The following is a 13,392-nucleotide window of genomic DNA, read 5'->3' on the forward strand; positions in this document are numbered from 1 at the left end:
GGCAGGGCTATAAACAACAATCAAAAGAAAAGATGGTCAACTTCACTAATGTAAAGTAAATTTTGAAACAGCTTTGATGTGCTATTTTTTAACTAGGTTTTATATGTTCTAATTTATTGATGGTTACCTTTATGCTTTCTCTTCTTAAACATTGTTTTTAATTTATCATCTCATTTCTAGTTTTTATAGTGATTTCATTTATTCACAGAAAATCTTTGATCCACCTGGGATTCTTTGTGATAAAGAATAGGACAGGAATTCAGTTGTTGGTGTGAGGCCAGAAGTGGGGAGGGGGGATGGAGAGATAGTATACAAACATGTCTGCCTCTGTGTGTGTATGTGTGTGTGTGTGTGTGTGTGTACACCATCATACAGCTCCCCAGTGTCCTTCCCTACTCCAATTTTCAAAGATGAGATTGTGTCACCATAATTGCTAAAGAATCACTTAACAAGTTAGCTCAACCATTACTGGACAGAAAGCAAGGCCAGAGGATGGTGGGCTACAAAGGAGGGACCCAGGGAAGATCTGCCCAATCCTGATCTCAGGCACCTGGGGCTGGGCAGGATTGGACAGTCTCAGAAACCTTAGGTTCGAGAAATTTTTTCAAAGGAAACATAACAGAAATAGATGGGAAGGGCTTAAAACAGATCTGCTATGCACCTGCACCTACTTAGCGGGTGCTTCTCAAACTACCTGTGGGGGAGATGAGGCGTGATTGGGGTTTTTGTCTGTTCATTTGTTTTTAGTTTCAGTCCATCATTAACTGATACTTCTATGCAATACAGTACAAATGATAGAAAAATTAATTAAATAAAAACAAAGGCCAGCAGGCCGGCGCTGCGGTTCAATAGGCTAATCCTCCGCCTAGCGGCGCTGACACACTGGGTTCTAGTCCCGGTTGGGGCACCGGATTCTGTCCCGGTTGCCCCTCTTCCAGGCCAGCTCTCTGCTATGGCCCGGGGGGTGCAGTGGAGGATGGCCCAAGTGTTTGGGCCCTGCACCCTGTGGGAGACCAGGAGAAGCACCTGGCTCCTGGCTCCTGCCTTCGGATAGGCGCGGTGCGCCGGCTGCAGCACTCTGGCCGCGGCGGCCATTGGAGGGTGAACCAACGGCAAAAGGAAGACCTTTCTCTCTTTCTCTCTCTCTCACTGTCCACTCTGCCTGTAAAAAACAACAACAACAACAACAAAAAACACCAGCAAAATACATGGGCAAATTTTTATTAACAAATTCTATTTCATTAATAAAATAAAATAAAAATAGAGCCATGTTAACTGACTGCTAACAGTTTCTAAACTGTAATGTCAGTTTCTGTCCTCATCGTTCCCTGGATCTGTAACAACCACAGGTCTGTGGGCCACACTCAGAGATATGGCTCTAGAGGATGTGGCTTATGAATCAGACGAAGGTGTCTGAGCTGTTGAAGGGAAACCCAAGTGCTACAACAGCACACATGGCCCTCGGAGCCCCAAGACAGCTGTTCTGTGGGGGCCTCTGAAACACTAGAGGGTCACAAACAACATTTCTAAGAGCAGCTAGGGGGGACCGCTAAACACCACACAGCAAAGGAGAACCTCAAGGCCACAGGAAGCCAGTCCCAGGCTGCACGCCGCCTTGCACTTGCTCAGCCAGGCACAGCTGCTGCAAAAGTCATCCAAAGCAAACAGGGCGCTCCCCGCAGCAGACTCAACAGAACAAAAACCAACACCCAGAAATAAATGAGATCTCCGAGCTCATCATGTTACACAGCCCACTGTCTTCAAATCCAGGACCCCAAATACAATAACAAAAGATACTCTTAACAAGCGCATGGATCCAAAGCCAAAACTAAATAACTCATTACTATAAACCAACTCGATGCTCAGAATTTTCCAGGTCAGCTACAAGAAAGAGTTATGAGACTGTCTTCCCAATTGAACTAACTCTCACCCGTGTCTAATTGTAGTATGCGAGGCTGAATCCCTTTTTCCTTTCTAGCGCAGCCAGCTTACCTCCTGGAGCATCGGAGTCCCAGGAACTCCTCAAAGCAGGGTGGGCTTGTGGTCTCATTGAAAGGAACATGGAGCTTGGAGCCAGCATGTAAAGGTTTAAGGACCACCTGTAGTTCAGTAATCTCACTAAGTCCCTGAGCTTCAGTTTCCTTATCTAGCAAACAAGACTAATGACAGCCCCTCCCTGGAAATGCCTCTGAAAACTGCGGCCATTTGTAAAACGCTGGATGTGAGTCCTCAGTACCCAGAAATAAGCAGCTGAGTGATGTTTCCGACCACGTGCCCCCCACCCCCCCCATAAAGCTTTGCCTTTCACAGTTTAGTTGTTCTTTGGAGCTCATGTCACTTCCACACACCACACACCATCTTCCTTTTGTTCCCGTCACCAGTGGGATACCCTCAGAGTACGGAACTGGCCTCATCCTGCCCACCTGACAACTTGCAAAAGTGCCTGAGGGATTCACCCCAGGCCCATCACCAGAGACAGAAATGATGTGAAAATGCACAGGGGCACGTGGGTGAGACTCACACGTTTGCTTTATTTCGTGTGTGGCTTTCCTTACCCGGTCCCGCTTGTTTCACCTTCTGCTCTCCCTGGCAGGAAGTCACAGCTCTGCATGGGTTCTGGTCCTTCTGTTTAATGTTTCAGAAAGCTTTTTGCTGTCACTGCATCCCTAGAAAATAAAAGCAGGCCACTTGACAAATTCTGTGTTCTAGCAGTGGCCTTATTAGCACATTCTTTAGATCAGGCAAATGATGCAATCCAGGTCATATGCAGTAGCCTTGGGCAAATCACTCAACTTCTCTGAGCTTATTTCTTCAGTCATAACATAAATACAAGAGCTGCACGCCTTCTTCACATATGTACATGAACACATAAATGGCTACGTAAAGAGATTTATGGAAATAAGTTCAAGTATTTTATTAAACTAAATAATACATAATTATAATATTTATTATTATTCCTACTTTATGGTCCTAGGAAACAAAAGGTGGTAGCCTCTTGCAACCTGCTAAGCAAAATAGCTCTGGATTTTAATTCTTCTACATTAAAAAAAAAAAGATAGAATGTGTGTATCTTAGAAAAAAGAAGGTAAAACCTGTTAATACAATTCAGTGTTGCTACAGAGTGGCTGGGCTTCTGGCGCCTGCTTTATCTATTTGCATTGATTTTGTAATGTTTGCACTGTTGATCAATACCAGTGCAAACAGAATCTTGTAGAATCCTAAGTCTAACACCTTTTGTAGTAAAAGGGAAAGCACTTTGGGAGACCTGGCAATGTATTGTCATCTCTTCCTGGGCAAAATGACAAAATACAGTCCTTGATTTTTAAGAGATATTATTATAAAGTCCCTGAATAAACACATGGTCATTTTTAATTAAAAATGATTAAAAGAGAAACTCCAAATCAAAAATATGTTGCCAATGTTTGCCTTTAATAACATGATTAAATCTCTCAAAAATGAAACTAAAATTTAACCAAATTTAGTCATATTTAGAGGAAATGGCATGACTAGCCACAAGTTTGCTACAAAACATATGGCTTTCTCTGGGTGATGTTTAGACTTTAGTTAAGCCATGCTATAAAGCAACCATGATCTGTGCAAGGTTCCTTGTCTCTCTTCTTCATAAATCTATGTCTAAATGAAAAAATAGAGAGCACTAAAATATGACAGGCACCATTTATGCCAGAAAACATAGTAGTATTGCTTTAGAGCAGTAAATATCTTCAAACTTTCTCTGCCACTTCATTGAGTTCTTATATCTTGGATGTTATGTATGATTGTTGTTACTCAGATAATGGAGATGGTGGCCTTCAGAAATGAGTTCGTTATTACACACAAACCTCTCTCCAAAAAAACAAAGAACTGACAACGCCCTAAGCTGATGTATACACTTCTAAACTTAGGTGTGAAAAAAAAGCTTAACTTTTGAATACTTGTGGTGAAAAAATTAAAACTTGCAAGAACAAAATTCAGTCTTCAGAATCATCTTCCTTGGTCAATAGGATCAGAGTATTTCATCTGGGCTTCTTAAATCTAAATCACTCAAATGATTAGGTTTTCTTCTTTTTTTCTCCTTGTCCTAGTAGCTGGGACTTGTGTGACTACAGAGTGTAAGTATCTAATGTATAGAGCCCATATGTAAACGTTCAATAAATTTCTATGGTTATATTATTATATTGTAGATGAAAATGATTTTCACAATCATCTCTATCCCTCTCTGCTGTATCATAAAATCATTTATCAGCAAAGTTACAAGAACTATTAGCTAAGGTTGTTGTTTTTTAATCTTTGAAAATAGTATAGTGTCTGTCTATTGGAAGAATTACATGAAGCAAAGTGCTTGGATCTTTGTGTGAAATCTTGGAGCTTCCTTTTGTAGGTTCTGATACGGAGATTATTGGAGGCGGAGAAGTGTCCCCTCACTCCAGGCCGTTTATGGCTTCCATTCAGTACGGCGGCATTCACACTTGCGGAGGAGTCCTGATCGCTCCACAGTGGGTGCTGACAGCAGCCCACTGCCACATGCGGTGAGTCCCAACACTTCCCATGCATCTCTCTCTCTCCTTCAGGTCTGCTGGGAGAGAAGTTCCCTTCCCCGGGGGTGAGAATTCCAACAGTTAGTTTTTGTGATTGCTGGTCAACCACCATGTCCACCCTTTTTACCCTAGGTTTTTCTTTTCAGGGAGAACTAGATTTCTTCTCCCAGTAGGCAAATTCAGCCGTTAGACAACGTTCAGTCTCCCATCTAGTGCCAGCGAACATAGTAGCAGTAATAAACGGAGATCATTCCTGATCTTCGGTCATTCTGCGCATGAGGAAATCGACAACCTGGCCTTGCTCTGTGCTCTTCAGCATCTCCATTTTACAAAAGGAGAAAAATTGTAATAAATAGTACAGTCGTTTCCCCCCACCCACAGGTTTTGAGGATGCCTGAAACCACGGATAGTACAGAATCCTATGTATACTATGTCTTTTCCTACGCACGTATACCTATGATTAAGTTTAATTTGTAAGTTAGGCACCGGAAGAGATTGACAACAGTAATTATAAAAATAGAACAGTTATAATAATAAAGTGAAATAACAGTTATTTAAAACTGAGGACTTACTTATTTCTAGAATTTTCTGTTTGATATAGTTAGTCCTTGGTTGACCAGGGGTAACTGAAATCACAGGTAAAGGGTGCAGGTATACCTGCTTCATGTGATTTTGAACATTCAATAATACCTATTTAAGTATTTTGGCACACAGAGCATATTCAGTATTATTATTTCTTTTAATTTAATTTTTTTTGACAGGCAGAGTTAGACAGTGAGAGAGAGAGACAGAGAGAAAGGTCTTCCTTCCGTTGGTTCACCCCTCAAATGGCCGCTACAGCCAGCGCACCGCGCCAATCCGAAGCCAGGAGCCAGGTGCTCCCTCCTGGTCTCCCATGGGGTGCAGGGCCCAAGCACTTGGGCCATCCTCCACTGCACTCCCAGGCCACAGCAGAGAGCTGGCCTGGAAAAGGGGCAAACCGGGACAGAATCCGGCGCCCCGACCGGGGCTAGAACCCGGTGTGCCGGTGCCACAGGTGGAGGAATAGCCTAGTGAGCCGCGGTGCCAGCCAGTATTATTGTTAGTATCTGTGTGTGTGTGTGTGTGTGCGTGTGTGTGTGTGTGTGGTGTTTTGTGGGTCAGTTTCTAGATCCCTTGCCTCCCAATGTCTGAGGCCCACAGTTTGGAAATCACAGCAACAGTATTCCCAGGTGGAAGAAAATAGCTAATAGATTATTTGTAAGAAGAGATAAAGAGAGTTATTTTTCTGGAGTTCCTAGAATGAAAACTTTTCTGAAGACAGAGTCGAACCTTCGAAAGTCCGTTTCAGTCTAGGATTCCCTATCCTCAGTTACGAAAGCCCGCAATCCAACCTGGGATGCTGCAAGCAGCACAAATTGTGCTTGGGGTGTTCAGTTCCCTGTGCTTGTGTTTGCTTCCTTGCTTCTTGCCTGAGCAAGCTGAGACAGAGCCGTCGCCGTCTCTTCTCCTTACACTTCAGAGTCCGTCTTTGTCCCCATGAATGGTTCCCCTGGTATCAGCTGGATCCAGGCAGAATAGCTCAGTTGACTCACTTCACCGTGCTTTGAGAGTTTGTCTAATTGTCCCAATTTAATGAACTCTCTGAATACACACCGGAAATTTGGAAGCCTACAAACAGGCAGAACTTGTGTTTTCTTTGTAAATAGCATGCTGCTGGTTTTCAGTCTCATATGACTATATAAGTGGGGTTCTTGCTCTCACAAAAAGTGCCTTCACAACCCCATCACATCTGTCCCTCTCCCCAGGGAACATGGTCCCTCGGGACCTGTGGGGCAGAGGGTAGCGGACCATAAATGTTCATCCCTTACAAACTGCGCATGTCTTCAAAGATGCTTATGGCCCATATTCAAAGAGACTAGAACTTCCCCCGAATACCGAGCTTGACTTAAAAATGCTCAACAAATGCTGGTGGCAAGAAGGAAATGAATTGGAGGACTGTATTTATTTATGGATTTATTTTTGCTATACCTAAAACACCATGTGCAAAAAAAGTCCTTCACAAACCATAAAATGCTAAAGGAAAATAAATAATATTAACTTGAATTTTAGATTTTGACATGCATATTTAACTCAAGAGAAGTGGGTTCCCAAATTTGGAAAAAGAGACCCAAAAAAAACTGAAGAGAGGTCTTGGAGTTTAAAAAGAAATACAAAAACTATTGCTAAATACCATTTTCAATGGCTGGAGTATAAAGAACTCCAAAATATGTGGATCAAATTTCCTCCACAGGACACTTGGGTGTAAAAATGTAGGCAGATTGGTGTTTGGAAAAATATTAAGCTTTATGAAATTCAAAATATTTAGGAAATAGTTCAATGGTGGCTTCCCACAAATGTACTCCCAAGTGTCCTGTGGGAATAGTTTGCTAACCTCAGGCCTCTCTCTCTCTCTCTCTCTCTCTCTCTGTCTCTTGGTAGAACAGTGAAGTGAGCCAACTCTGGGGGTGCTCCCTTCTCACCACCCACCCGCACTGCTCCTCCTTTAGTACCTGGACCCCTTTATTAGCTACCATGTCAAATATCAAAGGAAACGAGTAAAGTCTCCCTGTGTGAATATAATCTCATTTTCAGCATTTTAACTCACCAGAAGCAAAACTCTCACCAGTTGGTGTCCATGGCCCTCCTAAGTTTCTTCCAATGCCCTCCCTCACTAAGCCTTACTGCCTCTCCCTCCTACCTAGCAAGTTAGTAGATTGAATCTTCCATAGCTCTTTCCATGCAGCCTTACTCCATCTCCAACACGGATAAACACATTCAATGCAAGCAACTAACTTCTGATCCTGCTTGGATTTCCATGTTGGAGCCTCCACTTAATATCGCTGGGGTGTTCTCAAGTATATTAACTTGTCTGCACCTCAATTGGGGATTATCCTAATACCTCCCTCATAGGGCTGTTGGGAGGCTTAAATGAGGAGAAATAGGTAAGACACTTAGAACACAGAGCTAAATAGATGTTAACAAGTTTTATTTATTTTTTTCTTTCTTTCTTTCTTTTGATGCAGAGAGAAAGAGAACTCATATCTGCTAGTTCACTTCCCAAATACCTGGAGGTTGAGAATTCAATCCAGGTCTCCCACGTGGGTGTAGAGATCCACCTACCAGAGCCATCACCTGTTGCCTGCTAGGGTGTGCATCAGCAAGAAGTGAGAATCAGGAGGGTGGACTCCCACCCAGGCACTCTGACATGAAATGCAGGAATCTTAACCACTAGGCCAAAACCCACCCCAAGTATTGTCTGTGTCTATGTGTGCCTTCTGTGATAGGAACTGAGTAACTCAACTAATGAGCCACTTATGTTGATGAGATGGGACTGAGGGAAGCACCCTTTCTGACAGCCAACAGCTTCCATCTCTGGCTTAGACAAGGGAGACCTCCAAGAAACAGGAACCCCACCTTTTGTGATCACACCTCACCGAGTGAATCTAAGCAGAAACAGTGCTTAGGATCCAGGCAGGCAGAGGAAGCAGAAGGGCTTGGCCTGGGGTTTAAAGAGGAATTGAGGGAAAATACTGGGGGTGGAGTCACAAAAGCTGAATTTGGGTTCTGTTTTCCCTGTATATGAGGTGTGTCACCTAGGAGCAGGCAGAAACGCCTTCAACTAGTGAGGAGTGCATGTCCCATCATCTTCAACAAGACAGGTCGTTGGTGGGTACTATTGAGACAATGTTTACAGCCAAGTTCAGCAGATGACCAAAAACTCACTGTCAACAACACTATGATTCTGCTCTAAACATAATTCTGTCCAGGTAAATCCAAGGGGAAACTCAGGAAGTTCCATTATCAATACCACGTCCAGGTGATTCTTTTTTTTTTTTTTGACAGGCAGAGTGGACAGTGAGAGAGAGAGACAGAGAGAAAGGTCTTCCTTTGCCGTTGGTTCACCCTCCAATGGCCGCCGCGGCCAGCGCGCTGCGGCCGGCGCACCGCGCTGATCCGATGGCAGGAGCCAGGAGCCAGGTGCTTTTCCTGGTCTCCCATGGGGTGCAGGGCCCAAGCACCTGGGCCATCCTCCACTGCACTCCCTGGCCACAGCAGAGAGCTGGCCTGGAAGAGGGGCAACTGGGACAGAATCCGGCGCCCCAACCGGGCCTAGAACCCGGTGTGCCGGTGCCGCTAGGCGGAGGATTAGCCTAGTGAGCCGCGGCGCTGGCAGTCCAGGTGATTCTAAAACAGGTCTGAGGACCACACTTGGAGAAATACTGTGTATGCGAATGAAAAACACTGGTATTGTTATGTCTCCTCTGTGTGGAGTCTGGAGCGAGCTTTAACTAAGGAAGCGAAATCCTGGAACTTGGCTAATTCCAGGTATACCACAGACAGAAAGCTTGACCTTGCTAGTTCAGATTACAGTTGAAGGGTATCTGGAAACTGAACGTTTAGAAAGCATTACGAGGGTTGTTTTTGGTATTAGCATGTCCCAGTGGAAATGAAAATAACCAAAACATTTCAAAGGCAATAGCTAGTTAAGGAAATGAGTAAAAGATAAAAGAAAACCAAAAAATGTTCTCAGCACCACTCCCTTCAAGAGAATCCGGGCCCTCCACTCTGCATTTGTACCACACAGCCCTCCTGGTGTGAGTTGTTTATGTACATACCGACTTTTTACTACCATGTTCCTCTTGGGGACATCATCCATCCCCTCCAAAGCCTCGGGGTTAGTGGGTATGTTGGATTTGAACTTGAATCAGTCCCAGGAAATCCAATGCACATCCCCTGAGAAATTGCAGCCCTATTCTGATTTTGCAAGAGGCAACGTTTTCAACAAATAGAGCTGGAATTTCCAAAGTAAACTCTTCTGGCAGAAACCAAGAAGGGGCCGTTCCAGGCAGCCACAGCTCTGCCATACGCAAAGCCACACCACCACAATCATGTGCTCATTCTCCAAGCTTGAAGCAGTCATTGCTTCCTTTTTCTTTATGTTCCTGTGTTCTTTTTCATCTTTATTCATCTTTATTAGTCTGTATATTGGAGTATATGTGTTTTTCTATAATCCACCTGGATTCCCTTTTCAAGAAGCAACCAATAGTTAAATGTAAATAAATAAATACAATTATTTTTATAATCTCTCCTATTCTGAAAAAGAATTTGAAGTGGTTTCCATAAAAATACATATTGCAATGGGATAAATCTGAAGTATACAAACGGTTCCAAAGCATTGTCAGGATCTCCAAAACAGCTTTTCTATTTTCATCATTGACTATAAATGTAATGTTATACAACTTACAGTAAATCAGATTGATTGTCACATTGTTGAAACACTGGTACTAGAACTGTGTACAACTAGAAATTTAAAGACTTGTGTTTCTTTACCTGACTCACTAGTTTGTACTCTCTAAATCACCACTGGAATTATCAATGGCTACTAACCTTGAAATATCGTCATTTCAAAATAGTGGCTTTTTTGCATTTGACCAAAACCTTTCCTTTCTTCTCCAGATTACCTTTCTTATTGAAGGGATAGGACATATGAGCATTTATGACCACCATGAAATGGTCCTTACATCCCCGTATTTTCCTGAAATGAGGTCTAGACATACAGAAAACAAGTTTAGAGTCATAGGTTTACCTTAACTATTGAAATACAATGTTGGGAAGATGCAAAAGTGTTAGTGGTAGATGTGCAATAATATAAAATGTATATTTTTAAATGGTTAAAATGGTAAATTTTATTATATGCATTTTACAACAATGGCAAACATAAGAAATATAATTTCCTTTATTTGGACAAAATATTGTTGTAAACTTTATCTAAGTCAGTTATGACTTCACTGCTTTCTTCCCACAGTAGAGTATAAATTATGTTTTGTTTTGTTTTTCAGTACCAGGGAATTGGTTTGGGAGGGGATTGTAGCCAAGTCATATGGGCCTTGATATTCAATCATGCTGGGGTCCAGTGAGACCTCTATCACTCCACCTAATGCTAAACAGGTTACCTTAGAAGTGGTCTTTCTGTATGTATGTATATGACCCTCTCCACCATCTCCGCTCCCCACTGAGGACTTTGAAAATCATTCTGTTAACCACATTCTCTTTGCTTTTTTAGCTTTACCAAAGGCCAGTCTCCAATGGTGGTTTTAGGAGCACACTCTCTCTCAAAAAATGAACCCTCCAAACAAATATTCGCCATTAAAAAATTCATACCGTTCTCAAGATTTCCATCTGGTCTTCAATCACATGATATTATGCTGGTTAAGGTATGTAGCATTGTCTTCCTTCAATTTCTCCAACATTCTCCTATACCCTGGCTCAATGATTTACATCATCTACACAAAACCATTTCGCAAACACTTTCCCTGTGTTTGAGTTGATTAAGACATGTTCTGTGAAGCCTTGTGTTGCTTCACATACTGCTTTCAAAGAAACAAAAATTCATCACAAATGCATCAGGGCCATGTTCATACAAGAAAATGTGACGATGATGCTCACATACAGAGGAGGAGCCACAGTGAGAACTTCCTTCCCAAGTGCTTTTCTCATTAGCAAGTGAAAAATACAAGAGTCATCCATGCAACAGAGCCAACCAAGTGACTTCAGGGACTCAGAAGTGAGTTACAACTTAGTCTAGACCACACTAAGTGTAGTCCAAACTCAGTCTAGACCGTATTCAAAGAGCAGGAAACAACTCAGCCTTCAAAGTCATGACCTATGGATGTCATTCCACAGAATACCATCCAATACAAGGCAAAGGCCAGTTCGCTTGAGACTGGGCAAAATTCCTGCTCTGTAGATGCTTCCTCCCTGAGCGTCAGAGAGCTCCCCACAGGGAACAGAGAGCATGTTCAGCAGAGCAACAATCACGAATGTAGCTGCAGGCTGCCACCAAAGTAGATCCAGGAAAAAGGGATGCCTTGTTAGGAGAGAGGGACCACACATGCAACATACAGGCTTATAAGCAAACACAAATGGGAAAGGATGATAACCAAGTATTTTTTTTCAATCTGTCAGCTTCAAACAGCCGCGGAACTCAACAAGCATGTCCAGCTGCTCCACCCAAGATCCAAGAATTATATTAGACCTGGAACCAGATGCCAAGTTACTGGCTGGGGAGCCACTGAGCCAGACTTTTCAAGCACCTCTGATACCCTGCAAGAAGTTACTGTTACTGTGATAAGTCGAAAACTGTGCAACAGCCCAAGTTACTACAACCGCAACCCTATTATAACCAACAACATGATTTGTGCAGGAGATGCCAAAGGTCAGAAAGATTCCTGCCAGGTAAGAATTTTTCACTAAACAAGCATCTCAGAGTACTATATTGCAGTCAAGTCTCCATTTTCTCACTAACACTGAGGAAAAGAGACATGGAAAACATGAAAGTACACTTTTTAAAAATCTGTTTTCCATTCCTGCAATTTGATTTTGGGCCTTGAGCAGCACCAAAATGAAATGCACAATTTTTTAAAATTTCTTTTATTTTTGTGGATTATTTCAAACTTTATGTTCACCCATTCCTCACTATATAAAGTTCAATAGTTGGGGCCAGTACTGTGACACAGCAGATTAAATCACCACCTGCAACACAGGCATCCCAAATGACACTAGTTCAAGTCCCAGTTGCTCTACTTCAAGTCCACCTCCTTGCTTAATAGACCTGGAAAGGCAGCAGAAGATGGCCCAGGTACTTGGGCCCCTGCCACGCATGTGGGAGACCCAGATGAAGTTCTTGGCTCCTGGTTTCAACCTGGCCCAACCATGGCCATCGTGGCCATTTAGGAAGTGAGCCAGATGGAAGATCAATCCATCTCTCCCATCCTCTACCCCCATAACTCTGCTTTTCATATAAACAAATATTTTTAAAAAAAAAAAGTTCAATAGCCACTGATTTTCAAAAGAATATCCATATATGTACATAGAGATAGCTAGAGACAGAATATTTAGCCAGTGACAGAGACAAAGGAATTGTTACAGTCATAATCATAGACAGAGATGTGAATATAGACAGATGACAGAAACATGGTCCTAAATAGAGACATAGAAAACCTATACAGAGGTTGTGTGTCAGGCACTCTTCAGGACACAAAGACACCAGGGACTCAGGTAATAATCCTTTGGACAGTCAACAGTGAGGATGGAAAATATCTCAATAGCTTCTCACCATTCTTCTCACCATTCTGTCTCCCCATTTTTTTCCTTCCAGGGTGACTCAGGTGGCCCCTTGATCTGTAAAGGTGTCTTTCACGCCATAGTCTCTGGAGGTCATAAGTGCGGTATTGCCAAAAAGCCTGGAATCTACACCCTGCTGACTAAGAGATACCAGACTTGGATCAAAAGTAACCTTGCCCCATCTCATGAAAATTAAGATTACAAATGATTTTCTGAGATCTACCAGTTACTTCTTTTTTCTATAGTATGCTCACAGGCCACCTTTATCTTCAGCCATAGTTGCATTTAGGTAAGGCAGAATATGGTTGGCATCCATTTCTGTACCCCTGAGACTTATTTTGTTCTTCAAATCAAGTTCTTTGTCACCTCTATCACTGATGTATTTCTATCATGCTGAATAAAATTTAGAAGACTCTCTGTTGGTCTTTTATGGATATGAAGTAATAGCTTCCCCCATTCCACCCACACTCCCCAAAGGGCAACAAGGTGACGAAATGAGACAGCAATGGCACCACCTACAGTCAACATTTATTATGTTGTGGTTTCTGCTGAATCACCCTAAGCTGTTGAGAGTTCTTTAAACTGCTGTAAGAACGTTCAACATGAGAGTTATCCTTTTAACACATTTTCCAATATATTGCATAGTACGATTAACTGTGGGCACAATCACATAGAGGAGGCATCTAGCGTTTACTCATCTTGTATCACTGAA

At 42.6% G+C, this 13,392-nt stretch overlaps 1 protein-coding gene across 1 annotated transcript; it reads left to right on the forward strand.

Moving 5' to 3' along the window:
- Positions 1-3,963: 3,963 nt before the first annotated feature.
- GZMK (granzyme K) lies at positions 3,964-13,095 on the forward strand. Its single transcript, XM_017344539.3, has 5 exons — positions 3,964-4,109; positions 4,379-4,526; positions 10,621-10,771; positions 11,523-11,792; positions 12,715-13,095. Exons 1-5 carry the CDS (start codon positions 4,046-4,048, stop codon positions 12,874-12,876), a joined length of 795 nt encoding a protein of 264 aa, XP_017200028.2. The 5' UTR covers positions 3,964-4,045; the 3' UTR covers positions 12,877-13,095.
- The last annotated feature ends 297 nt before the right edge of the window (positions 13,096-13,392 follow it).

The sequence above is a fragment of the Oryctolagus cuniculus genome, chromosome 14 (assembly GCF_964237555.1).
Source record: "Oryctolagus cuniculus chromosome 14, mOryCun1.1, whole genome shotgun sequence".
In the NCBI taxonomy this organism is placed as follows: Eukaryota; Metazoa; Chordata; class Mammalia; order Lagomorpha; family Leporidae; genus Oryctolagus; species Oryctolagus cuniculus.